Source organism: Dendrobium catenatum, unplaced genomic scaffold (assembly GCF_001605985.2).
Source record: "Dendrobium catenatum unplaced genomic scaffold, ASM160598v2 fragScaff_scaffold_621, whole genome shotgun sequence".
Lineage (NCBI taxonomy): Eukaryota > Viridiplantae > Streptophyta > Magnoliopsida > Asparagales > Orchidaceae > Dendrobium > Dendrobium catenatum.
The window spans coordinates 28,175,067-28,202,634 of NW_021319083.1; the positions used below are offsets into that span (position 1 = coordinate 28,175,067).

The window sequence follows — 27,568 nt, forward strand, 5'->3', positions numbered from 1 at the left end:
AGATTAGTCACGCCGCCAAACACCCCTTCGGGAATTGCAGCGGATAAATTCCCCGTTTCCTATATATATATACTATTATTTTGAGTGCCCAACTCATAAATTTCTTGATGATTAATAACAATCATTTCATATGATAGCATGTTTTTTTAAGAAAAATTATAGCGAATGATCACTTCTTCTTAGGCTAAACAAAGATAATAAAATAGATAAAAATTCTTCATCTTAAAAAAAATGGTTTTCAAAATGATTTGTGCTTTAAAATAATATATTTTAATTAAATTAGATATTTCTGAATTCTAATCTTTCACTTGAGAAGACATTATCATATTGCAAATTTGTTTAATTATGATTAATAAATTCATCTAATTAAATTTCGGCCAAAAGTGACAATTTTAAATTATTTTGGTCCTATTTTAATGAAAATTGAATAGAATATAATTAAAGAGTTATCTAGATTTATTTACATGTGGCTTTAATCATTATTTTACATTATTTAATTATACATTTTAAAATATTAAGGAGAAATTTGCAAATCTTGATCATTATCTTTCTATTTTATTATCTTGAAGGGCTTTCATTCTTTTAATCCTCTATTTATGTTGGTTTATATATGAAGAACACAAAAACAATAATATTAATCCGAGTCTCAAGCACTAGATGTTACGTTAGTAGTTGACAACTAGCATAAATTTTATCGAACAAAAACACAAGCCAGTTAATAAAAGATAATGAAAAGATTAAACTACACCCTTATTACGTGTTTCTTCAAGTTATTTATTTAAGCAATAAATATAAAATTGATATTATTATCTCATTAAAGTTTCGTTTAGGATGATTTTTTTACTAATTTTTATATTAAAAAATTGTTTTAAGAAGCAGTAAAAAGCCATCTCAAACGAAGCCGAAGTGGCTCAAAAGCATTTGCAACTTATAGGAGAGGACAAGAGGTTATACAAATAATAAATCTGGACAAAATAGAAAAGTGAGAAGTAACCAATGCTACACACTAAAATCGAAATTGCTGAAGGCAGAATAACATACTAAAAACATTATGATATTGAATGTTTCTTTATCCTCCAAAAGGATTTCCTGAACTTTGTTTGCTTTAAAAACTATCCATGTGTTTGAGAATGGCTTTGTGAAAATCTGCCACTGGTTAGTAATTGAACTGAAAAACTTTAAAGAATTTTCAGACCATGTAAGTCATGCCTACTTGCATCAAATGTGTGTGAGGAATGCTCAAAGTTGCTATCCCTCTTCTGCAATTCTTCCTCAAGAAGGCATAGAAGTAGTTTATAATCAGCTTTTTGAAAAACCAAGAGTCTTTCCTGGCTCTAATATCTCCATGACCAAGAAGGTAAACTACCCCTGACTCCTTTGCCTTGTGTATGAAGGAGAGTTCACTCTCCAGGCTCTTTCCTGGATCTGTAACAGCATCATCTATGGCCTGAGAAAATGAAGAACTAGCTTCCGAGCTTTGTTTTTCGAGGCACTCGTAATCGGAAAGAAGAGGAACGCCGAGGGAATAAATGCTGCCATTTGGAGCGACAAGAACACTTGAAGAAAATGATGTTTCTGCTTCAGAATCAGAATCGCTTTTAAATTTAAATATTACAAATCTTGAAGAGCTTTCATTCTTTGAATCCTCTATTTATGTTAGTTTATATATGAAGAACACAACAATAATATTAATCCGAGCCTCAACATCTATTAGAGTAAAATTTATCGAATAATTAAGAAATGAAGAATACAAGCCAGCTTAATTAAAAATAATAACATACATAATGGGTCTTTTATGCACATCAATTAATGATTGACAATATATTCTTTTAAGTTATCTAATACCTTATTGTGTTTCTTCAAGTTATTTATTTAATCAATTAATATAAAATTAATGATATGATCTCACTGAAGTTTCGTTTGGGAGAACTTTTTTATTGTTTCTTAAAGCAACTTTATAGCACAAAAAAATTAATTTTTGTACTAAAAATCTGCTTTTAAAAAAGCCATTCCAAACGAAGCAGAAGTGGCTCAAAAGCATTTGCAACTTATAGGAGAGGACAAGAGGTTATACAAATAATAAATCTGGACAAAATAGAAAAGTGAGAAGTAACCAATGCTACACACTAAAATCGAAATTGCTGAAGGCAGAATAACATACTAAAAACATTATGATATTGAATGTTTCTTTATCCTCCAAAAGGATTTGCTGAACTTTGTTTGCTTTAAAAACTATCCATGTGTTTGAGAATGGCTTTGTGAAAATCTGCCACTGGTTAGTAATTGAACTGAAAAACTTTAAAGAATTTTCAGACCATGTAAGTCATGCCTACTTGCATCAAATGTGTGTGAGGAATGCTCAAAGTTGCTATCCCTCTTCTGCAATTCTTCCTCAAGAAGGCATAGAAGTAGTTTATAATCAGCTTTTTGAAAAACCAAGAGTCTTTCCTGGCTCTAATATCTCCATGACCAAGAAGGTAAACTACCCCTGACTCCTTTGCCTTGTGTATGAAGGAGAGCTCACTCTCCAGGCTCTTTCCTGGATCTGTAACAGCATCATCTATGGCCTGAGAAAATGAAGAACTAGCTTCCGAGCTTTGTTTTTCGAGGCACTCGTAATCGGAAAGAAGAGGAACGCCGAGGGAATAAATGCTGCCATTTGGAGCGACAAGAACACTTGAAGAAAATGATGTTTCTGCTTCAGAATCAGAATCGCCATCCTCGTCGCTTTCTAAAGAGCGTTCTTGGGCTTCTCGACGAATGAATTTTTCAAGGCTTTCGATCAGAAGTTGTTCAAAGATCTGGTGATGCTCCTTCCGCACATCTTTGTAGCCATACCTATAGGAAACAAGCTTAAGTAAAGGGCGCTCTGTTGCAAATCATATTGAAAGGAAGCAGTTTAAGTTCATTGGAAGGTTTGCTGGTGCTCATTAGGATTGTAAAAAAAAAAAGGTTTGTTAGTGTTCGTTAGGATTGTCAAAAAAAATAAAAAAGTTTGTTTGTGTTCAATAGTATTTGGCTCAACATTTAATTTATCCTTCATATTTTGTCTTTCAAGTATTGGCATGAGGAGGATTATTAGGCTTGCAAATGAAAGGACTGATCTCTATCACTATTGAGAATGTAAAGATCAAGAAAAGTACATACAACATTTAGTATTAACATCTGAGAATCATGTTCATCATTCAAAAAATTCAATATGGGAGAATTTCTATGTGATGTTTGTGAATTAGCACAACACGAATACATTAATTTTTCAATGAGTGATACAAGAACTCTTATTCATTTTTCACTTATTCATAAATATTATATGGGGACTATCCTTTACATCTAACATCCATGGGGCTTGATAGTTTATATCCTTTAACGATGATAACACCTGTATGTAATGAATTTTTTTATTATAAGTCAAAGATTGATCTTAGTATCATCTTTCCTACCATTTCATTATGGTCAAATATCAATTTGGTGTTTCAATATTAGAAGAGATAGATCTCAAAACACAGTGACAACTTAACCATTTTATCACCTTGTACTTCCCAAAAAAAAAAATACAAAAGTCCTCATGTGCATGTACACTCCATTAAAATGGGATTGATGAACGAAAAAACAAACACCTACTTGCTCATACAAGTGATCTCTTTTTTTTTAATAAATATCCCAAAATAATTGGGTGTGAAACAACTATAACAATCACGAACATCATAAACTATTTACCTATAAAGGTTGTTTCGATTCAAGAGTTCTACACAAATTCTAAACAAGTTTTTGCCCATTTCAAGACCTCATACATTGTTCTCAAAATATTTAAAAGTGTTTTCTTTGCTCATAAATATTTCTAAAATAGGCAAAAACTTAATCCTAGAGAAATTAAATATAATTTTATTAACTATTCTCCAATGCAAAAAATAAAAAATAAACAAATGCTATCACCCCCCTCAAGAAGAATGGAACAAGCTCGCAAGATTTCCTGGGGAGATGAGAAGGAGAATGGAACAAGCTCGCAAGCTTTTCCAATAAAACCCGTAGGTTTACATTTCCAAAAATCAATCACATAACATTTAGGCAAAGGGGGGGTCAACTCAAACCCAAAATAAGTTGATTTTGACTTCAAATTTGAGCTGGAATTTAGCTCATTTATGAGCTGGTTTTTAGTTCATTTATTGAACTAAGGGTTAGCTCATTATTAGCTAAGTTTTAGTTCATAGTTATCTTTTAATTAATGTAATTTTATAGTTTTTTATGTCTTAATTTAAGTTATCCCTTGGGATTCCAAAATGGCTTTTGGAATCCCAAGGAAGTTTGTTCTCCCATGCCGTTGCTCCTTGGCTTCCACGGTTGGCTGTTGTTTTCCATGCATGGCTCCTTGGTTCTCACGGTGGCTGATGGTTTTCCGAACTGAGGGCCTTCCCGTGGCTTTTGGCGCGCCAGTTCCGTGCGGCCTCTTGGGTTCCCGTGGCTGCTTCTTCGGTTTCCTGGGCTAGGTTGTTTTGCCGTGAAAAGCAAGGGGGCTTTTCCACGGCTTGTGATGTTTGGGTTCTTGTGGAAATTTATTTAAGTGTATGTTTGTATTCCCCTTTCATACCTATAAATATGAGGGGTTATGTATTGTTTTAAAAAGAGTGAAATATGAATTTTTGAAAAGAAATATGTTGATTTTCTTGGAGAAGCTTGCGAGCTTTGCCCACCTTCTTCTCCCACCTCCTTTGGAAATCTTGCGAGCTCTTTCCACCCTTCTTCTCGGCTTCTAACCTCTTTTGTCTCTCCGCAAGTGACCACCCCACATGTATCCTTCGTCTCTAAGTAAAGCAAGTTTAGGGTGTCTTACTATTAGATTCAAGTTTGTTAGTCGTTTAATTTTAATCTGTGTTGAAAGTTTTGTTTTTTAATTTCTAAGTCTGTTTTAGATTGAAATGTAAGAGTTTGTTCATCTTATTACATAGGAGTTTCATATTTTCGTTACCTTTGTGGGCTGAGGTTCTCGGGTCCCCCATCCCCCGGAATTTTTGCCCACATCATGTATGATTTGTGGATGATAATGAGGTCATACCATCTTAGTTGCAACAAGATGATCTAAATGCTGATTTCTTCGATGGGAGAGCGAAATAAGAGAATTACTTCTAACACAAGCATACAACAATAAAAATTTTAAAAAAAAAATGTATCTATAAAGATTTAAGTATTTAAAGTTATCTTAAACTTTAATTAATATTCTTAATTCTTTATTGAATATTACTAATTAGGGAAGATGAAGATGATCGACATTAAAGAAGAAGAAAAAGAATGGGAGAACTTAAGACTCAACCGAAGATGAGACAAGAAAGAAAACTATTTAGTATAATGATGACTCCAATGAAGATTCCCTGAGTAATGAGAGTGATGAGGACTTTTGATTGCTTGTTACACTCTTAAGTAGATCATCAGATGTTGCAATATTGGATAAAAGGAGGTAAGAGAGAAACTTATTATGCTAAACTTGTTTGAAGTGTTATTTTTTTATATATATTATGTTATTTTATTTGATTTCATGTTACTTTAATTAATTCATGTTTGCATTACATTTCTACTTTGCACAATTTGCTACTTGATATATATACAAATTATTACTTCTTACCATATTAGAATGTTAATATATCATTTTTTAACATATTAATTGATTGTGATGTTACTATATGACTTCTTACCATCATTTTACTTCACAAATTTTTTTATTGTGAGACTTATGCCTCAAAATGCTTTGAGATTTACATCTTGCCTAATGGATAAAAAACATCTCAATACCCAATTGCAAAATTTCAAACCTTGATTTGAAGGAAACCAAGAATAAAAGAATTCTATTTAAAAAAATGAGAGGATTTGACTCTTAAAGAATACAAAGATGCAGATTATGTGAATTATATAATTGTCAAATGGTCAACTTTAAGGTATTGCACATTTGAAAAAAGTGATCTAGTGTCTTGAAGAAGAAAGAAATAAAATATGGTAGCAAGATCTAACATAGAAGCCAAATTTGAATCTGTAGCACGGGAAACTTATAAATTATTATTGTTAAAAATTATCCTGAAAGATTTAGAAGTTGAGTGAAAATGAATTATGAGGCTCTATTGTGATAACAAGTTATCTATTAATATTGCACATAATTCTATGTAATATGCTATAAAAAGCATATTGAAGTTGAAAGGCAATTTACAAAAGAGGAGCTAGTAAGAGGTCTAATATATACTCCATTTACAACCACGGGAGAATAAATTACTGATATTGTCGCCAACAAATTATCAGGGGCAATCTTTCAAAAATTATGAGGCGATCTTGGAGTTGATGACATCCATTTATTTGCTTGAGATAAAGAGTGAAACAAATGCATAATTTTGCCAACTTGGACCTACTCACCAAGGCTATCATTCTCTTTTCTTCCTCTTCCCATGTCACCAATTAATCAATGGAATCCCTACTTATAACTAATCAATCCATAAACTATTCTAATTGCTTTATAATTATTATTCAACCTAATCAACAATTCACGAGCTATTATAATTATTATGTAATTATTATTACTTGATTTTATTTGTTTCATATTAGAATCTCTCTTAAGATTGTAAAAATACTAAATAAATATTAGAATTAAGCACTCAATCGGCTCGCACCAATTCTTGTCAAAAATACTAATCATATAGAAGCTACTTATGAATCAGATGGAACATAGCTTAATCAACTAATGGATCACAACTAAAATACATGAATGAGATCATCTGCCCAAAAAATATTTAGAAGCCAAAACTTTTTGCGTTTGGATCATGCTCCTACTATCCAATTCAAGTTCCTTTGGTTGTATGAAAATTAGTTGATTGAAATGAAAAGGAAAAAAAACAAGTTCCTTTGGTTGTAGTAGCATTTCAATTTGTCAGCAATACAGATATTACAAGCAGATAAACAATTTCTTTTTTGCTCTATACAAAGCATTATAGATATAGGGTTTTAAAAACTGCGCATATGAATCTTTACTAAAGATTGTAATTAACAAAAAATATTTAGGATAAAACCCTACAACTAACTATTGATGGACAGTCTAATTCATGCTATACGAAGAAACACCTTATTAGACTCAATCATGAATCAACCTTCAGGCAAAATGGTGCCTAAAGAGCTTCACAGAATTTCACTTTACAGCAGCTGGGGCGACCTCCTTTAGGTGATATCAAAGAAATTAAACATGCAAAAAAGAACCTACAATCAAAATGATTGTGAAATCTACAATAATGAAAACAACCAATTGGGTGAAAAAAAAATTGGTGTATTTTTAATATTTATCTTATGTTTTATTCGCTCTCGGTATTTTAAATTATGGCATATAGTTCTCAACACAAACATCAACTTCTTTGGTCCCTACCTAATAGATAAAAATCTAAATATCATATATGAAGAAGTACAAAGCAATAAAATGATAAAAGACGGTTGAAACATGTAAACATAGCATGAAATCTATCAGCCAAGGATTTAAATTTAAACATAAATCAGTCACCATAACCAAGCAATCCTCACAATTTTAACTACAATTTATGGAGCGGGTTCTTTTATGTACCTAGCAATGCAACGGAACATGTGATAGCTCTTGGGGCAGACACGTCGGAAAAGAAACCTCTCATTCTGTGGTACCACGGGAACGGGAACATACTTAATGGACACAAAAATGATCATGGAGTGAATGGCTGGAAGGGTAGTTAGAAAGTGTCCAAATATTGCAGGGATCCCTTTCACCAATTCATTGTAAACTAACCCCATACCAGGGGCTCTGATAGTACCAAGATTGCAACCAAGTTTCAGCATTAAATCCATTGACAACTTCCGCTTGACCTCAGTTTCATACTTCATCTTGCTGCCATAATTCCATATAGACATAATCATAAACAAAACTGCAGCAAACAACAACAAAACCCAGCTTCCATCGCTCACTCCGCCCAAAACTGATGAGAAGAAAAGCAATTCCAAGCCCACGTAGAAAATAAAATAGAATAACACCAGGAAAATGTTGATTTGCCATATAAGAAGCATAATAATGGTTACGAGGACTGTGGTCACCATCATAACTCCAACTTCAGCAATGCCTGCAGCAGAGCTCAATATTAAAATTCAAAGGGCTCTGGAAGTAATATCATAATATAGAATTTATTATACACACAAAAGCCTTTTATAGAACATAGAAAAATAAAGCACCGTTATAAAAACTGAAAACAAAATCAAAGATGTTAAACAAACAAAGGAAAATGTTTATTATGTCATTCAAATTATCATAACACCTTTTATTTTTTTTATTCTCTGATTAAAGTCATGCCTTTCTTTTTATGGAAATATGAATAATGCAAAACAATTAGATGAAAATTTGAACAAGCATGAATATCAAGTACTCTTCAAACAGAAATAACCAATGAAATGTGGAGAACAACACAGTAATAGAAATTTAATCATCTGAGATGACAGCAGTAACTCAAGGAACTAAAGGGTCATTTAATTTTTTCTTGTAGCAGACTTTTAAGGTTAAGTTGTAATTTCACGTTAGCATAAGACTAAGAAATGAATAATATTAAAGTACTATTTTTTCAATATTCACTTTGAACTTTGGGTTGATTAACTTGCCGCACACAATTTCTAAATTTAACTGTTGTTATGAAATTTCAATAAATTAGAATTCACATGGACTAAAATAACCTTGACAATAAGAGCAAGACTTAAAATCTAGGCCATTTGTTTCTAATCACTTTTTTTGGAAACATGGAGTGAACCGGACTATTTCTCTTTCCAGTTTGCTATGAATGCATGCTTGCATACTTCAAAACAAATGCAGTGCTTGGTTTTTTATTTTTTTCATAAGATTTAAAACAGCAAAACTCATCATTTGAGCCAACTTAATCTGGGAAATAATTTATTACAAACAGATGAGAACAAACTAACAGGATGTGGTTAAATTCAAGATCACAAAAAAGAGAACACAAAATGACTCATTTTATCTCAAATATTAAGCTACAAGCTAACTTTTTAGGAAGTGTAAGCAAGGATATTTTCGATCAAATAAATGGTATTTACCTGCATGCATACTAATATCATTTGCATCTACCTTGATAGATAATGTAACCGATCTCGAACATAATCAAAATAAATGAAAGAAGGATGAAAGTACAGTACCGTATGCATTGCCGATCTTATTTATACTTCCAAAAGTGGCAACAAATCCAAGACAAAAGACCAGTAGAAACCAGTTTACGACTGGAATATATATATGGCCCATGAACTTTCGGGAAGTGTGTATTATTTTAAGGCGAGGAAAACAGCCCAGGGCTGTTGCTTTCTTTATGCATGAAAAGGTTGCCGTTGTCATTGCCCTGCTTGCAATTAATGCAGCTATCATAGCCACAAAAAGTACTGGCCAGAAAACTCCACCTGCACACAACAATTACGAACTTTGTACCCGTCACCATGGAGTAACAACCATAAAGGTTCAGCAGCAAAATCAGTATTTTTAGTAGACACAATTACAAAAACTATACCACACTTATAAAGTCCCAAAAAAGAACATGATGCAATTGTTATTAGAGTATTAGTGACACAACCATGAGCAGCCAGAAAGATAAAAATAACAATAATAATAACATTAAGCTTTTATCCCATAATATAGGATCGGCTACATGAATCTTTTTTCTCTATTGTGTCAAAAACTATTTCATTTCTCGAGTAAAACTGAAGTAATAATTAGTAAATATATGAATTTGAATTATAAAGGACCCAACTCGAGCTATAGACTGGCTCACAACGGAGGTGGAATCAAAGATGGAAAATATGGAAATTGTAAGAAAGGCGGTTGAAGGCTGCACTAATGGTATTGGCTATTGGAGCGTAGGTAGAGACAGTGAGGTTGCAAGCAAGCAAGTGTATTGGGTTTGCGATCGAGCTAGCCATTGATAACAGAGAGCTGGAGGGTTGTAGGATCTTGAGAATATGTTTTTAGTTTACACTCATGTTAAATGAAATGAAATGTTCTATCATATCAAGGGAAGTAATTGAAAGTTGAGTAAATGAACTTGAATTCAAAGTAAAATTTAATTCCAAATTACATGTGGTAGCTAGCAAGTAGATAAATCACTTGATGGTCGACTAAATAAAATAGCTAGATTTAAATTTAAATTTAAACTTAGTGCTACCTACAGCATGATATTTTTATGAAATAGTGTCAATTCCAACAGGTGAACGACAAATTAAAATTTATAAAATTTAGATTTTAGTGATTTATATAATAGACTAAATACTAAAGAGGACGAAAGATGTATGCATAAGTTAACCGAGCAAAGAGATAGGAGAAATAAGGATTTAATTCAAATGAAGTGAATATGTATAGGAGTTGTTACAAGCATTCAAACACAAGGTGGTTTGACCAAGTATTTTCCTATCTCAATTGGATGATGTCAAGGATCAATTTTTGACATCAATTTTAAGCCCGTATCTTTTTGCTTTAGTCATGGATGTTCTTGCTAGACATTTGCAAGAGGATGTACCTTGGTATATGTTTTTTGCTTATGATATTCTTCTTGTTGATTGATGAAAAGAAAATTATAGAGATCAATATTAGAGTCTAAATGTTTTCATTTGAGTAGATCTAAAACAAAAAGCATAGAGTGTAATTTTCATAATAATAGATCAAGATGTGAGATTGTAACATTGGGTGATCAAGTCATTAAAAAAAGTGCACATCTTAGATATCTCGGATCTATTGTTAGAAGCGATGGTGAAATAGATAGTGATATTACTAGTGGAAGTGGATGGTTGAAGTGGAGGAATGCTTTGGCTCGTTATGTGATAGAAAAGTACCCTCAAACTTAAGGGAAAATTTTTTATGATGGTGGGGAGACCTATAATGCTTTATGGCATAGAATGTTCGCTATTAAAAGAGAAGCATAAAATTAAGTGTTGCAGAGATGAGAATACTCAGGTGGAAGAGTGGCTTTAAACTTAGATACACAATGCAAAACGAATATATGCGTGAAATGTTTGGAGCAGCTTCAGTGGCACATAAGATTAGAGAGAGTTGCCTTAGAATGGTTTGGTCAAATAAAATGTTAGCCTTTCGATGACCTTGCTAGGAGAGTAGATGTATTTGATCCAACTAATGCTAAGAAAAATAGAGATAGGCCTAATAAGACTTGATTAAAAATTATTATAAATGAACTTTTTAATTAAATTTAAATGATAATTTAACTCTTAACATGACAGAATGGGGAAAAAGAATTCATGTAACCAACCCCATGTAGTGAGATAATGGCTTGTTGTTGTTGTTATTATAGACTACCTAATCATGAGCACATGATTATGTAATAGACAAGATGATGAAAATATGCATGAGCTTTTCAGCTTACTCGGCATTGATGAAAAGAAAATCTGCTCATTCTGAGTAGGATTTTCCATGAGAAATGCAGCTTGGCCAAGGTAACCCAGCAACAGGCAGGGAAGAACCAGAAAAATGAAGGTCAACTGCACAAGTATATTAACATAATTGAAAAAAGAAAACACAAAAAAAATGGACTGTCCCATAAATTTCTTTAAAACTATACCTGAACGGATCTAACTGAGAAATAACAGAGGTCTGCAAACATGGCTTCAGAACCTGAGAAACAAGTAATCGTAGAAGTTAATAATATTCAGCCATGTTTATCATACATTCATAGATTGCATTAGCGTAAAAATGCTAGCGAAAGAAGAAAATAGCTTTACATGAAGTCGAAAAGGAAAAGGTAAATTGCTTACTCAATATAACAAATAAATGCTATATCAATTAGTGCTTAATTAAAACAATCTTTTCAATGATTTGGACATATGACCTACAGGATCAATCATGCTATAATTAACCATGTCTGATGCGGACATCGACCAGAAGATTTGGCGCATCTATCACAGGAGGCATCGTAAATCAACGGCTCTAATTTAAGTTGTCATTTATGAATTATTTTCTGCATTTTAGTTTCTATTTTATATTATTTCCTGTTTTACCCCTAGGTTAATTTATTTGAGTGTTGTAGCCCAATGGGCAATTTTGTAATTTTTTATTTTCTCATGTTGTGGCCTATATATATGGCCTTTAGCTATTGTAATAGGATGATTAATTGGAAATGAAAATTTTGTGTTTTCCACACTTGTGTTCTTCTTGAGAGAGGACGAGAGTGAGATTTCCATGAGAGAAATCGAGAGTTTCACCAGCCATAGGATGTGTCCGGGCTCGTGACGTGAAGTCCCTTGGAGAAGGGCAAACGAATCACCCGTCAGTCTTCGGAAGAGTCAAAGGCTCGCGGTTTCTATCATTTTTATTTTCTATCGTTTGTTTCTATCTTTCGTTTTGTTTTTGTTTTGTTTATTTTATTGCTCCCCGTAGTCGTATTCATCTTGTCATCTTTCCTCCTCCCCACTCAACCCCTTGGCCAAACCTCCATACCAAGCTCCACAAATTTTTCCCCATAGCCGTCGGCCACCTTCACCCGAAGATCCACCACCAACCGTCGGCCATGGCTCCCTAGCCGCCGGCCTCATCCTTTCCCCTCTTTCCTTGGATCTCCTAATTAGGGGTGCAGGATATTAGGAATTAATTTGAAATTCAAATTGTTTAAAATTTGAAATTCATATTTCTTTCCTAATTTAGTCCACCTATTTTAGGAAAGGAATTAATTTAAATCCATTTGAATTTCAAATTCAAATTGGATTTATTTTATTACTTCCCTAATTCCTAAATTCAAACCAATGAGCATTAATCCTACACGTTAATTTCCCCTTGATTCATGCAAGCAGCCGGCCCCCCTGGACTTAATTGAAATTTATTTCTAATTCATATCCCTCCCCCTTTGGAAATATTTCCTAACTCCCATGCCCTGGCCGAATTTTCTAAAGCCAGATTTCCTAATTTTTATTCCTAAGATAAACTCACTGGTTTAGGAAATAAAGCTTTCCCAAATCCATCAATATCCCGCTGGCCTTGCTCTCCCTCACCGCCTCACTTCCCTCCCTCTCATAACTTCCTTCCTATGCTATTACAGGAGTTGATTGGGAGCTTTAAATTCTCCCCCCAAGCCATTAATTCCTAAGCTTAGGGGTCCGAATTTTCCAAGCAGCTTTTGGAAACAAAATAGCTGAATAAAAAAATCTGAACTGTAAGGAATTAAATCCCGGTTTCCTGGTTTTCTCTCTTACCCGATCACCTCTCCCTCTCAAATTCCCTCTCTCCCAATTCAATATCTTGCTGGAATGAAAGCTTGATTTCTCCTTCCAATCCCCCTTGCTCCTAAGCCTAGAACCTGAGATTTCTCTCAGATTTTGGCTCCAAATCTCTCAGGTTTTGAATAAAAACCTGAAGAAAATTTCAAGATTTCCTGAAGGAGTAAAGCCCTACCCGTTCTACATCAATGTCGTGTGAGTTATATTCTATACAAAAAAGGCCCAATTTAAAGTAAAGAACTAGTAAATTTGGACAGTCAAATATTAGCTGGCAGTTTAAATTTTTAGCCAATGAGAAGTTCCATTACAAGCTCACTATATGCAAGTAGTTTTATCGAATTTCAAATCATTCACTTACTTCAACTACTCATGATATGGATGTGGGAGCATCAACTCCGTTCCTTTGGGCTATTCAGGAGTGGGAGAATTTGTTGGATTCTATGAAAGAGGCTTTTTCATAGTTCATTTAGTATAAGGTAATTTAAGAAATCAAAATAACTTGGGAAGATGTTGGCATTGATAAAGATCAAATACAATTCATTGGGACCTTTTGCTTTCCCCAAGAAAATCCAAATATTCAAATCTCAGCTTTATCGTAATCAGAAATTTTGTCTCAGAAGCTTTCAAATATAAAATTTAAACATATTTTATTTATTTTGCAAGGAATCAAATCTTATACCACCAGTTCAGATGTGAAAACAATTCCAATGAATAAAGTTGGTCATTTGTTGATTGCCCTTGATCGCTGATAGCAAGGCTATGTTGAGATACATCTGAGCTCTGAAAATTCGCAATACTACCTTTGCCGAGAGAGTTTGAGTTTTTTGTTTATTTATCAATTTGTCAAAAGGCAGAATAGATTTGAAGATAAAATACTACCCAGATATTTGGACTTCATTTTACGAGGATTTTATGATTTTGATCCAATTTTTATATATGTGCAAGCCCCTTTGATTAATTATCCTTCTCGGTAACAAGAGAGAACTTTCAATTAAAGCTAGTTGTTAGAAACAAAATGCTTAGTAATATTATGTGGCAAATCACAAAGCTTGAATATACGCCATCTACATAACGGCCAATTGCACTGTAATATTATGTGTCCACCTAAAATAGTTGAGATGAGGTTTGTTAATTTTAAATAAGCTTAAATAAGCCAAACAACAATCTGCATGTCAGAACAAAATTTCATGCAAAGAAAAAATTTAGCTTGATTTGAGTGAAGTTCAGTGAATTTAGTCAAACTTTCATACCTGTTGCACTAAGTAGGCAACCTCCAAGTGCATTCCAAGCTTGAAAAGGATTTTTCTTAAAATAATGGTAGATGTAAAAAGGATTAAAGGCTCTGAAAGCCGTCATCCCATATTTAATAAGATTGAAAACCCCAATGCCTCCAAGACAACAGAACCATAAGAACAGGGCAGGACCAACAGCAAGCCCCATTTTGCTTGTTCCAAACTTCTGTACACTAAATAATACTATAAGAAATGCAACTGTAATCATCACCACTTCACCTGAACAAAATAAAGAAACAAATAATAGATGAAAGGAAGTTCGATAAATCCATGGTTTCGCATGTGGAAAAAACATTAAAAATGATTGAAAGTAGTAATTTATCAAAACTTGACCTAAATATTTCTTTCATTTGCTAACCAAAAAGGTGGGATTTTGATAACAAAACAAGTACGTGCTGTTTTCCTTCTTCCCAATAAATTGAAGTGACTGAATGCATATAAAAAACAGACATATTTCTCAAATCTTCAATATTCAAAATGTTATCCAGTAAGAATATTCTATAGATTAAGTATTATTATATGTACTAACAACACTCACTAAATTGTACTGCGCTAATAGACCTCTGCGATATGGAGACCAGCAAACACATCAAATAACTTGTCAAAAACTATTACAAGCATCATTGCGTCAATGAAGAATATGAAAAAGCACATGATTAATTAGAGTGAAGATTCTATATTTCATTTAAATTTTATATTTTATAATTAATATTTTATAAATACATTTGGTTCAAGGCCCAGGGGTAATTTTACTTTAAAATATGAATGTCATCTAATATGTACTATCCATATATTGTCCAAAAAGAAATAGACGAAGGCAGTAATATTTTTCTATGAATAATTGATATGCTCCAATACAATTCTAGAGCTCTACTTACTAATGAGAAAGTCTGTGGTGATAATATTTCTAGTTTTTTATGTCAAAAAACAATTACAAGGTCTAATATACAAGTGAAGGATGGACGTATGGAGGATTCCAATAGTCTATTTTAGGAACCTAAATTAAAGCAAATAATAGGAAACTTTAATGAAATATCTCAGAGAATAAGAAAATAAAAGTCAATACTGCTACATCAAAGGAATAGGAAAATATTGTATTATTCATTATGTTATTGCATCTGAATGGCATATTAACTATAAGGGCTGACAGGAATAGTAAAACACTGTATATTCATAACGTTATTGCATGTGAATGGCATGTAAATTGTAATGGATGACATTCAAAGATCAATACCTTGAACAGACATTAATCAAACGAGACTAATATAAAAGATCTAGGGGAAGCCCAAAATATTCTAAAGATGATACCGAACAATAAAAATGCCACATATTTTAGGCCTTTTACAATCACAATATATTGAAAAGCTATTGGACATGTTCAATATGACAGTCCAGGACTCCAAGTACGATGCTCGCTACCCATTTAGATTGATTAAAGAAACAAATGTCATAAAAGGAAAAGGAGCACATGGCCAAAGTCCCCTATGCTTCAATTGTTGGATCAGTCATTAAATTAAGCAATGATGTACACTAGACCAAGTTTTGCACAAGAAATGGGAGTCATCATATAACCAAGAAGTACTACGGAGTACATTGATTGAGATCTATGCAGAAACCTAGACACAAGGAGTACTACGGATGACATCTATAAACTAGATTTGCATAGCATATAGTTGGGTGTTACTATTACATAAGATAGTTGTATTATCAATCTATCACGAAACCCAGTAAAAATATGGTTTGGCTCAGAAGCTTTCTGGAAGAACTAAATAGATTACAAGGAGGTCCTAAACTCTTTTGTAACAACCAAAATGTCATTCACTGAGCAAAGAATGTCCTCTCCACTATCTTAAAAAGCACATAAAACTTAAGTACCACTATAAACACAATTTGCTCAAAGGAAATGCCCTACAGCTTGTCAAGTTCAAGGGGCAGAAAACTTCACTAATATTCTCACAAATGTAATGCAAACAGAAATGTTGAGGCCATATGAAGCCTCAATTAACCTCTTTGAATGATGATTTTGAGATGTAGCACAGAGAGGTATTTTAAAATTGACCACTAAGCAGGTAAATAAAGAAATTTGATCTCTAATTCTACTAAAGAATACCACACACACACACACACCCCCCCAAAAAAAAATAATAATAATAATAATAACTATAAGATATAATTGAGATTTCCTATTAATTTCAAATATAGGTTGGCATTTGTAAATATATGATTAAATTCTTCTATGGGTTATGAGATATTTTTTTTAATGCAAAATAGTATAACCCAATAATGAAACGAGTACACAAGCGGCAATTACAATGAATTTTCAAATTCAAAATGTAAAAATAAAGAAGACAATAATGGGTAACCATGTGATAGATCATTAAATATCTATTTGATAGACAAAGAGATCAATGATAAGCACTCATTTAGCCTAGTGAATATTTGAGGGTGACAATTTTTTTCTTATTTCATCCCCCTTCTAAAAAAGAGGATTGGAAACCTCTTAGCCACTTGGATTCAATACTTGAAAGGCTAATGTTTGAACCAAAAGGCTACTTAGACTCGATTGCATCAATATCCTTGACAATAGTAATGAGAACACGGGCTAACTCCACTGGAGAATTTTAATAAAAATTGTAAAAACTTGAAAGATCTTTTTATTAATTTTATGATATCAAGTCATTATATTATCACTATAAATAGAACCTTAGAATGAAGGTCTTGGCATCCCTTTACAATAAACAAGAAAAAGAAAATATAGAGAGCGAAGGAAAGGGGCTTTCATCCGAGAAGGAAAGGGAAAAGAAGTTTTTCGAATATTTGTACAAGAATCTTTAGGCTCTTCAAGAGGGAAAAGGTACTAATATTTGTTATTCTAGTAATATGAAAGTATCACAGTCATAAACACACATTTAGATGTTGTCCAATGAGTTATAAATAGGCAAAGCATAAGCTGATAGAGTTTGTTAACTACAAAGGAAATGTCAGGACATGTGAAGGTAATATTTTGGAGTGCAACATAACTTGACTATATTGATAGACATCGAAGAGAAGAGTGATCAACATAGATGTGGGCATTGGGGTAGATAAAATGTTGGCAACCTACATGTGATGTTCAAAAGGTAGATTATGAATATACTTCTGCTAAGATAAGAGGTTACCATGCTTTAAGGGTGGGACTTCAATTCTTACGAAATAATGAAAATTCCTAAGATCTTGATGAAAAATAAATCATTCAAAGCTCTAATAATAATAATTTCTAATAAGAATAATAATACCAACATAGATAAAGATGAAGAGGATGGTGTATTGTTTCCGATAAGTAAAATAACAAAGGATCCAGCTTGGATACCACAAATCCAAATTGAAGAAAGGTGTAAAGTATATTATGTCATACTCAAAGAGCATCAAGAAGACGATAGATAGCATCATGCAACTTACACAAATGTTGATAAAATTATGGGTGAATGAAACAAGGTGATCATCGATTGAATATAAAATCATCTAATATCCCTTATAGATATGCATTATTTACATTTAATTGATAGAGAGGCTAGTTGCAACCGACAACAATATACAGGATGATACTTACGGTTTTAATTTTACAATAAAGACGGAAATTGAATGAAAATCAACACCTAGGTGTTGTGGAAAACCTTTGATTTGAGCCATATTTGTCAACAGAGACATTGACGTTTCTGCTTGATCTTGAAAATCCACTAGTAATCAATAATGTTTTGTTGATTGATGATAGGCAGCATGCCTAAGTATTGTCGGGAACACGTGCTCAAATTCCTCAAACATGTCTTATCTCCATATACCTAATTAAATTTCAGTGTTTTTAAGTAATAACATTAGTTCCAAATCCAAAGGATGTTTTGGTGGTCACAAGGTAATCAAATATTTGTTTGGATTTGCAAGTTGAAACCTAATATGACTAGGTCAAAGAGTTTGTGTGAATGTATAAGTGGAGAGGTGGAAGGTGAGGAGTCACTGATTATGGTGGATATGGGAGAATCTAGTTATGATGTAAAGTTAGAGACAATAATGGGAGATGTGAGGGAGAATTTGTAGGCTAGATTGATTGATGAAGTTTTACACAAAAGAGCAATAGAATAAAAAAAAAATAGAATGGGTGTCGAGTTAGAATTCAATTTCAACAAACACTACATTTTGATAATGTAACCATTAGAGGTGGAAGGATCATAATGTTGCAAGATGGAGTAAATGAGAAAAGACAAAGTTAGAACATGGGCTCAAGTTTCTTGTGTGCAAAAGTTTTTAATCAAGAATGACATAGGCAGCCAAAACTGTGAGTTTAAAGTCATTTGGCCAATTGTTAAGGAGGGTTTTTAAGAGAGAATTGTTTTGATTAATAGTAAACATGCGAGTAATAAAAAACATTGTTGTTTGACAATCATGAGTCTAGAATTGTAGTAGTGCCTCCTCATTATAAAAAAGAGTGAGGGTTGTTTCCATAATAGAATGATGACATCTTCAGCCAAGCCAACAAGTTGGGATGTATAAGGATTGAATGTGTTAAATAACATATTTTCATAGTACATAATGAAGATCTTTATATTATACACTGCCATCTAAGTAGCTTACGCAGATGGAGGTATCGAAGTACTTTCAACAAGATCATTTAATCGTTCAAAAATATTTGTTACATTGGATTTGTGTTTCGAGGGACGAGCCGTATATATTTGCCTATTTGGCATAGCGATCAATAAAGACAGCATATAATTGGAAGTGATCATAAGAGCTGGTTGGAAATTTTAGTATTTTTGAGCTTGTTAGAATAGAAAACCCAAATCGAAGATGGTGACTTCTATTACAAAAGCAAGCATTACATGGATCAATAAAAAGATTTATTTTTGACGTTTGACGTAAAGAGAATTTCGGTGGATAATAGATGAGATGCCATTGTCATTTTGGAGCAATGGTGGCTAGTAGTGATTGTGGAGAGGAAGATGGCCACAGGTTTCCACTATTCTAATCAGAGCAGTGTTGTGTTTGCAAAGCCTTCACAATAAAATGAGAAAAAAAAAATACAATGGGTATTTTGTTGTGTTTACAAAATTGAGATGGAGATAGTAATTTTTTATGAAGTGCAAGAGCACACAACATGCCATTAAATGAAAGAAGATTTAGAAGAATGAAGAGTAGTGGTGCCAAGGTATGTGATTGAAATATTTCCATCATCACTAACAATAAAGTCCTCAAGACCATTGTATTATGACATTATTGAGATATTTTGAGAGTTGAATGTCATGTGGTGTGAGGTTGTAAAGCCAAATACACAAGTGCCATTGTTGTATAGTAGAATTCGTCTACTGATATGCCTGAGTATGAACAGAAGGTGTTGTCTTGGAGCAAAAAATAATTGTGATATGCCTAAATTTGTCACAAAGTTGACATAGAACTCAATTGCAATTAGTATTGGAAGAAGTTCACCAATTTCTTTTGTTCTGAGATCAGCAAGGATGATAATTACCAACAAGTCTTCTTTACAGATTTCGGTACTAAAAATTACTATGTAGACCCTTTTTGTTATAGTTAGGATGTCTACATTCTTGCTGGATCCCTTTGGATCAAATTGAAGATTAAATCACATCACACAAACATACTTTACATTGTTTATCCTAGGATTTGGATAACCTCATGATGGAGAGCAAGGCATGTCAAGATGAGTTGTTGATTCAAATAAAATAAGTTTCTCATATAAAGGATAAGAAAATAATAGGCACTTTATAGAGCCCCATATTTAAAGAATTAAAAAATTAAAAAGAAAAAATTGCGATTAAAAGAATTCCCAACTTCTGGTTTGCAAGAAGTATTTCATCAATTGAACATACTGAAGTAATAAAGTTTGTTGTAATAATAAATCACATTCATATACTATCATTCACAAAACAATAAATAGCAAACCTTTGAACATGTTTTCTTCTCTTAAAATAATGAGAAAACCAATTTAAATAAAAAGGACACCGAAAAGTACAAAGCATGTTTCCAAAACTTTCAGGATACGTTTAGTGATACTTTAGTTCCCTTGAATAACCCATTTGTCAATCAACAAATGAATTCATTGTCTTACAAAATAAAAGTATGGAATAACTAATTAAACTCCTCTATATGTTGCAATAGATATTTACTAAGCCGCATCAAAACTAGTTGAGAAACTAAATAACATTCATCATATTCAACATTATCTGATTTGTGAAAAAAGAAATCCAATATGTAAATCATCATTCAACATGTTCAACATTATCTGATTTGCCAAAAAAGAAATTCAATATGTAAATCATATATTTCAGCAAAAAACCAAGGACTACACATTAAAAGTAAAATAAAAAGAAAATCACCTTGTTCAACACTGGCAATTCCAACCTTGAGTCCATTCACAGCTGACATGACTGCATATCAAATACAAGAAAAGTTAAGCTCATAAAAATAAATTAAAAGACAGGTAGCCTTAGAATAGGCTCTTTCACTTCTTCTTATTTGAAAAAAAATAGATCAGTCTAAGCAACGGTGGAACTAGACAGGAGATGGTGTGGCTCTTGCTCTCCCTATATTAAAAAAAAAAAATCCCCTGTAACTAGAAATAATATTAGAATAAGTTCTTCCACTTCTTATTTGAAATCCTAATCCTATCAGTAAACCTAAGTATCACCTCCTCAAAAACATCAATAGAAAAATTCAAAAACATAAACAAACCTGACATCGCTGGCGTGACAACACCGCCAGCTATCACCATGGCAGTACCAAACAGCACCAAGATTAAAAGCAGTTTTTTAAGTATTGCAGAGGTTTCAAGATGCTCCTTGAGTTTTAAAGACCTCTCCAACTCAGCTGATGGAACTTTCAATCTGAAACTTGAAATGCGAGCATCAGAAGGCAATTGGTTTGGAAGAAGACTGGCTTTTGCATTTCTGCATATCAAGGAATACAGAGCAAATGTCCCCCCTGCAAATAGCAGTTTAATAAAACTATGATTCTTGATTTAAGATTCAAGAATACTAGAGACAGCAACCTTCTTATATCCTTAACCATACCTTCTCCATCATCATTACCCCAGAGCACTATCAACGTGTACTTCACCAGTGGAATAATGATCAAAGTGTATAGAACAAGAGAGAGTGCTCCAAGAACATCTTCCTTCTCAGAAATTGGATATTTATTAAACATGATATCAAAAGTATAGAGCGGACTAGTTCCAACATCCCCAAATACCACTCCAAGAGTCTGAAGAACCAGTATAAGGCTCCCACCCAAATTAAAGTCCTGAAATTTATTGTAATAAGTTTGAGAAAGAAGACATCTCGTATTTTATTGTCTTCTAGGATCAAAACAATGTAAAAGCCGCAAGTTCTGTCAAAATACCGAAAGATTTTTCATTTACATTGAAGTATCTAGAAACATGTATTAGGGAGAAAAAAGAAGAAGAGGAAAAGGAATGCTAATACATAAGCTCATCAGTGAGACTAGTATCAGTTCGACATGCTATTTTCCCGCTACAAACTCCTTACAATGATGGTCAATACATAACAAAAATAAAATAAAAATAAAAAATTCAGACATAATATGATAAGGGAACTTGTTTACCTACCTCGTAATCATGCCTCTGGACTCCAGGAACCTCAAGCGCCTCGACATCAAAGGAATCAATCCTAGGGCCGGTCCTGATCAGCCTTTGCTCACCATTATCCTCTTCCTCGGACTCATAGCTGTTTCGTACTCCACCGTCCTCGGAATCGTCCTCCTCCTGAAAAACCCATCTAGATTCGGTCGAATCCATCTTCACCAAACCACCATTCGACCTATCCGAACCCTCCGCCATTAGATTCTGTTTCACAAGGATCCCCAAAATCGTCTTTAAACCACCGCAATCCCCATCCTTGAGAGAAGTTCCATGAAACCAACAAGTTCAAACATCACACAATCAATAACACAAACCCTGAAATCCAGAGCAGAAAAATGAGACCGAGTGATTTTTCGATTCGATCAGCTTCGGATTCGAGCAAAACTGATGGAATCAAATTACATGGTGCAGCACAAAATGGCGCTGAAGGAAGTACGGGAATGTAAATGGAAGAGATAATTGAGTAGGGATAACGCTTGAATTTGATGAAATCAGAATTTTCTGGCGAGAAAAACGTTTGTGAGCTTCAGAGAAAGAGGGTTTTCTACTTTTCTGATCAAAATATTACAAGCAAAAAAGATTAAAAACAAAATAAAATAAAACAGAAAAGAATTTGATGCTTCAATCTCTCTTCAACGCTTCGACAGAGAAATTCTGGAGATTGATGGGGGAAGACATAGGCCGTAAAAGTTTCTAACTTGCCGACGCATAGGTTTTAAGGAATAAAAAAAAGGGTAGTTACATACACAACCAAAAATTCAAAATTATCTAGTTTATACGTCCAAAACATAAATCTTATTTTCCTATTATTGGCATTGACACGATCCGAATTAGACACGGAAATTATGGATTAGGATCAATTCGGACTCGAAACGGGTTGGGTTTGGGTTCAATGAATTGACCTGTTTCAAAAATCGGGTCGGATTTAGATTGAACCAGCAACGAAGAAATCCGAAATTGACCCGAAAATCCTAAATTGACCCTTTTCTAACTCCAAAATCGGATATTGACCCATTTTTTACCCGAAAAGTAGCAATTTTTTGTCCTTCCCGGGTCATTTAGGTTGTGTAGTGTTGACCCTGACTTGAAACCGGTCCGATTCGGGTTAACCCGAATATTGTCGTGTTAGTTCCGGATTCGACCGAAACCCCACCCATGACCTGAAATTGACACTCCTACTCCTAATACATACATTTTTTTTTGGAATGGGGGTATCAATCGACTACCACTACAAAGAGAGCGCTTAGTGGCGTAACTAATCCCTCGACGGAACCTAGCGAGACCACTCACCGGCATCAGACCCACACTTGCTTTGCCCCCATTGAAGAGGCGAGGCAGTAGTAGTGGAGATTCGAACCCGGGATGGGGGTTCCCAACCGTGCTCGCCCACCAACCACTCTAAGCCTCGGTGGGTAATAATACTTTTTTAAATAACAAAAAAATATCATTATCTTCTCATTAACTTCCACACCATCTTTCCGGCATCATGATTTTCTCAACTCTTCTTTATCATCAAGGGTTTAAAGATACTTTCAATAAATTTGACAATAATTTAGAAAATTTTGAAAACATTTATAGATATTGTACATTGAATATTTGAGATAATAGAAGGAGAATTTATTGTCTTAGTATTATATGACATGTTAGCACAAGATATAAATTGAAAATAACAAATAATAACTATAAAATTTTTATGTGGAAGGCTTGAGAGCATTAAAAAAAAATCAAAAGGCTTAATTAAGCTGAAATGATTTAGTTTGTGAGAGTCAATGGTTGTAAAGTGCTCAATTTCTCATAAATGAGGAATTTATTAATATAATGTAATATAGATACAAATATCTCATATGATGAGTGTTGAAGCCTTTTTTATGTTTAAGTTATCATCTCATAATGATGTGCAACCATCTTACTCATTCTCTTTATAGTATGGGAGATCGAGCAATCAATAAGACATGCATTAGATATTAGTTGCTGAAAAATATCAAAAGTTTGTGGTCGTCAAGCAATAGGGGACCAATGTTACAAGACGATCAATGTTGGAAGTTGGTTAGTGATCGTTGATCGACTCGATTACTTTCTAGGTATATGGGGAGATCAAGCGATCAAGAAGATAGTCATTAAACATCTATGGCTGACAGACATCAATCATAGGTCATTAATAAGTGTTATATAATTATTGATAATAAAAGGTTAAGGTCACGCAATGCCACCTTATTGGCTTGGCACTCTTCTTGTAGAACAAGAGATTGATCAACTAAAAAAGATGATTATCGTAAATTAGTTTGTGGTAGGTATCCAATAATGATTAATGAGAAATGTCAAAGTCATGTGACATCAGATGGTTGACTAGAATGCTCTCATTAAAGTCTGGGAGGTCAAGTGATTGAGAAAACTGACATAAGATGTTAGTGGATGACATTCATTGAATGTCAGTCATTAGTTTATGTCAAGTGATGTTCAACATGGAATGCCAATGGTTGGGTGATTATTGGAAATCTAGTTGATCATTCTACAAATATGAATGGTGAACGAGTAATAAAAAGTAGTATCAAATGTCGACATTTGTTGTTAGGTCATAGTCAAATTGTAATGTCATGGGATAGCTAATGGTCTGTAGTTAGCTCAATTATTTATTCTAATAAAAGGGTATATTAAGCAATCAAAGACGATTATCAAATATCAGTGCTAGACAGATGACAGGGTGTCGATCGTTAATAAGCCTTAGATGATGATTGATAGAAATATTAAAAGTTGAGTGATGTTTGGTGGTTATCTTAATTTGTTTCTTGATAAGAAGAGAGATAAGGTGACTAAGAAGGAGAATACATTGGTTGACGGGCACCGATTGATATTTATTGGCAAGCATAGAACAATGTTTATTTAGAAAAAATTGGATGATGATAGAGGTTGGCATTAGTTTATGACCTAGGTTAATTAGTGGTAATGATGGAATCAATGTTTGTTGATAACAAACATCAATTGATGACAACAACATGCATCAATGTTGATTGTTGATTGACATTTGATAATGATCAACATAGCTCTAGAAATCTCTACATCCTCTAATTCTATCGACTAAAAAGTTTTTTTTTCCTTAAGTGTATATAAATATGACATATTGTAGATTAATAAAGAGGATATTATGATCATTTTCTCCTAAAATATGGACACTCTATACAATAGTCAATAAAGAAACCTTTTGATTATTTAATGAAAACACATTGATCTCTTAATTATTCCATAATTGAGAGATCTTAAATTTATTAGATTTTTCTTATTGATATCGATATTTTGAGTATACCACAAAAAATGAAGGATATTTGAACTAAATATATTTTTAATTATGCTACATAAGTGCCTGATTTAGATGCACTAAATTTTTGTTTAAATATGTTGGGTAGAGTTAGATGATCTCAGAATCAATTCTAAAGTTGTTAGACCAAATATTCATGTGTTATGAGATAACTTCACTAGAAATTAGATTTTTTTTTATTTAACTATTTGAATATTGATTATTGAGTTAGTCTTGAACTTTAAAAACCAATTTAAAAGATAACTGAAATTACAATCCTAAAATCATAGATGTGACAAAAAATTAAAGTACTAGAGTGAAATAATATACTTAAAGAAAAAAGATAAGTTGCATATAGAATTTTCCTCTTTCGTGTATCCCTTTAAAAGTCAAAGCATTTAAACTACCAAATAAACAATGTAGGAGGAATCAACAAATATGATGACCAATCAAATATGAAATATTGGAAGGTTTAATCTCTAACCCTAAGTGACATCATAGGCTCAAAGCACACCGCATTATGCATGCTCCGTTTCTGAGCCCAAAGAAGGAAGTGTTGAGGCTAGAGTTTATAGGGTTTTGGCCATTTCCATTGAGAATGAAATTGGCGGGTGGGGAGGGAGAACACATATTAGTAGGATATTTGGAAGAGCGCTTCAAACCCATAACGGATTCATTGAAGGTTTATTCTTGAGTGCTTATGTGTCACTATTTGATATTTCTAGTTGATATTTAATTGCATGTCTTCCAAAATTAATTGAAAGCCTTTTCCCTTAGCGATGAGGCGGCCTAATGTTAAGGTTGAATCAATTTAGTTACAACCTATGAGCATGCAAGTTATTTCTTAGTGTAAATATCAAGAGGTGCTTTGAAAATTGGAGCATGTTATGCTCGGAGGATGTTGATCTTTTACTTCTTTAGTTTATGGTAGTTTTGACTTTCAGTCATAATAGATTTTCGGGTTAAGCCTATAATAATATAATAACATATTCTTCTTCTTCGAGTTCATCAGTTCATTTTCGTAGTTGGTGGCTACTCTTCCTTTTAGTCACTAACATAGAAAATTTGATGTTTCCATCATCATCTCTAATTTTATAGTGTCAAAAGCAAAGCTCTATGTAGACTACATGGTTTTATGGCTTATGCTAAATATGGCTCTCCTGCTTTGTGTGGAAGAAGTGCATATCTCAGAAGAACAATAAAGAGATTTTATAAATTTGAAATTTGAAAAGGAAATAATAAATGAATTAAATTTTAATTCAAATAATTTAACACTATATATTTAAGATATATAAAAAAATTCTATTTGAATTTAAATTACAACAAATATAGAGTTTTAGTGATAGAATTCTAATAAAAATTCAATAAATATGAATTTTAAAATTTCATTTTAAAATTCAAGAATTTCCATGGAGTCTTATGAAAAAGTTAATAGAAAATTTTCAGCATGAAAAAATTTTTAATTGTAATATTCTGATTAAATTTTAATTAAAATAATCTCAATATTGATTTTGAGATATGTGCAATCATTTTAAGCTTTGTTTGAAATGACTTCCTTGCTCTTTCTAAATTAGCATTTTAATAAAAAATTTCTAATTCAAATAGTTATTATATTAAAAAGTTGCTTAAAAAATAATTAATAAAAAATCTATCACAAATAAAGTCTTTATAAACTTTTAAATTTAATAAATTTGAGATCCATTCTTATTAAATTTAAGTAATAATATCCTAACTAATTTTTTCCCACTTGCAAAAACTAAAAATCAATAGCCAAAAAATTCTCCAAAACATTTCCATCCATTCATTTCCAATGAAACACCACCACTAAAGAAAAAGAAAAGAAATAAAAAAAGCAATGTTCTTCATGATAAGAAAAGTAAAAATCCATAAAATAACAATTATTTTGCACAAAAATTTAAAAAAGGTTCTATGATATTATTTAAAAAATAATTCCAAATATTGTGACAACTTGCCCTTTAATATAGCAAATGGTCAATTCAAGAAACATCTCCATCAAATATAAATTTAGTAGGGAATAACTAGATTATGCCCTATTAATGAAGCTTTAAACAACCACCACAAAAAATAAAAAATAACAAG

The 27,568-nt window shown here is 32.8% G+C and overlaps 1 protein-coding gene across 3 annotated transcripts; it reads right to left on the minus strand.

Moving 5' to 3' along the window:
* Positions 1-898: 898 nt before the first annotated feature.
* Positions 899-22,904, minus strand: LOC110111786 (potassium transporter 7). 3 transcript variants are annotated; one of them, XM_020843794.2, is made up of 11 exons: positions 22,144-22,904; positions 21,590-21,818; positions 21,252-21,500; positions 20,897-20,947; positions 14,493-14,753; positions 11,595-11,647; positions 11,400-11,514; positions 9,178-9,432; positions 7,580-8,102; positions 2,660-2,838; positions 899-1,539 (listed from the first exon to the last, which is right to left on the minus strand). In XM_020843794.2, the coding sequence occupies exons 1-11, from the start codon at positions 22,372-22,374 to the stop codon at positions 1,190-1,192; spliced, it is 2,496 nt and encodes an 831-aa protein (XP_020699453.1). In that variant the 5' UTR covers positions 22,375-22,904; the 3' UTR covers positions 899-1,189. The 3 variants fall into 3 exon arrangements, with proteins under 3 accessions (XP_020699453.1, XP_020699452.1, XP_020699451.1); XM_020843793.2 differs by lacking the exon at positions 899-1,539 and having other exon boundaries at positions 2,028-2,838; positions 22,144-22,491; positions 22,579-22,902; XM_020843792.2 differs by lacking the exon at positions 899-1,539 and having other exon boundaries at positions 2,028-2,838; positions 22,144-22,902.
* Positions 22,905-27,568: the final 4,664 nt, after the last annotated feature.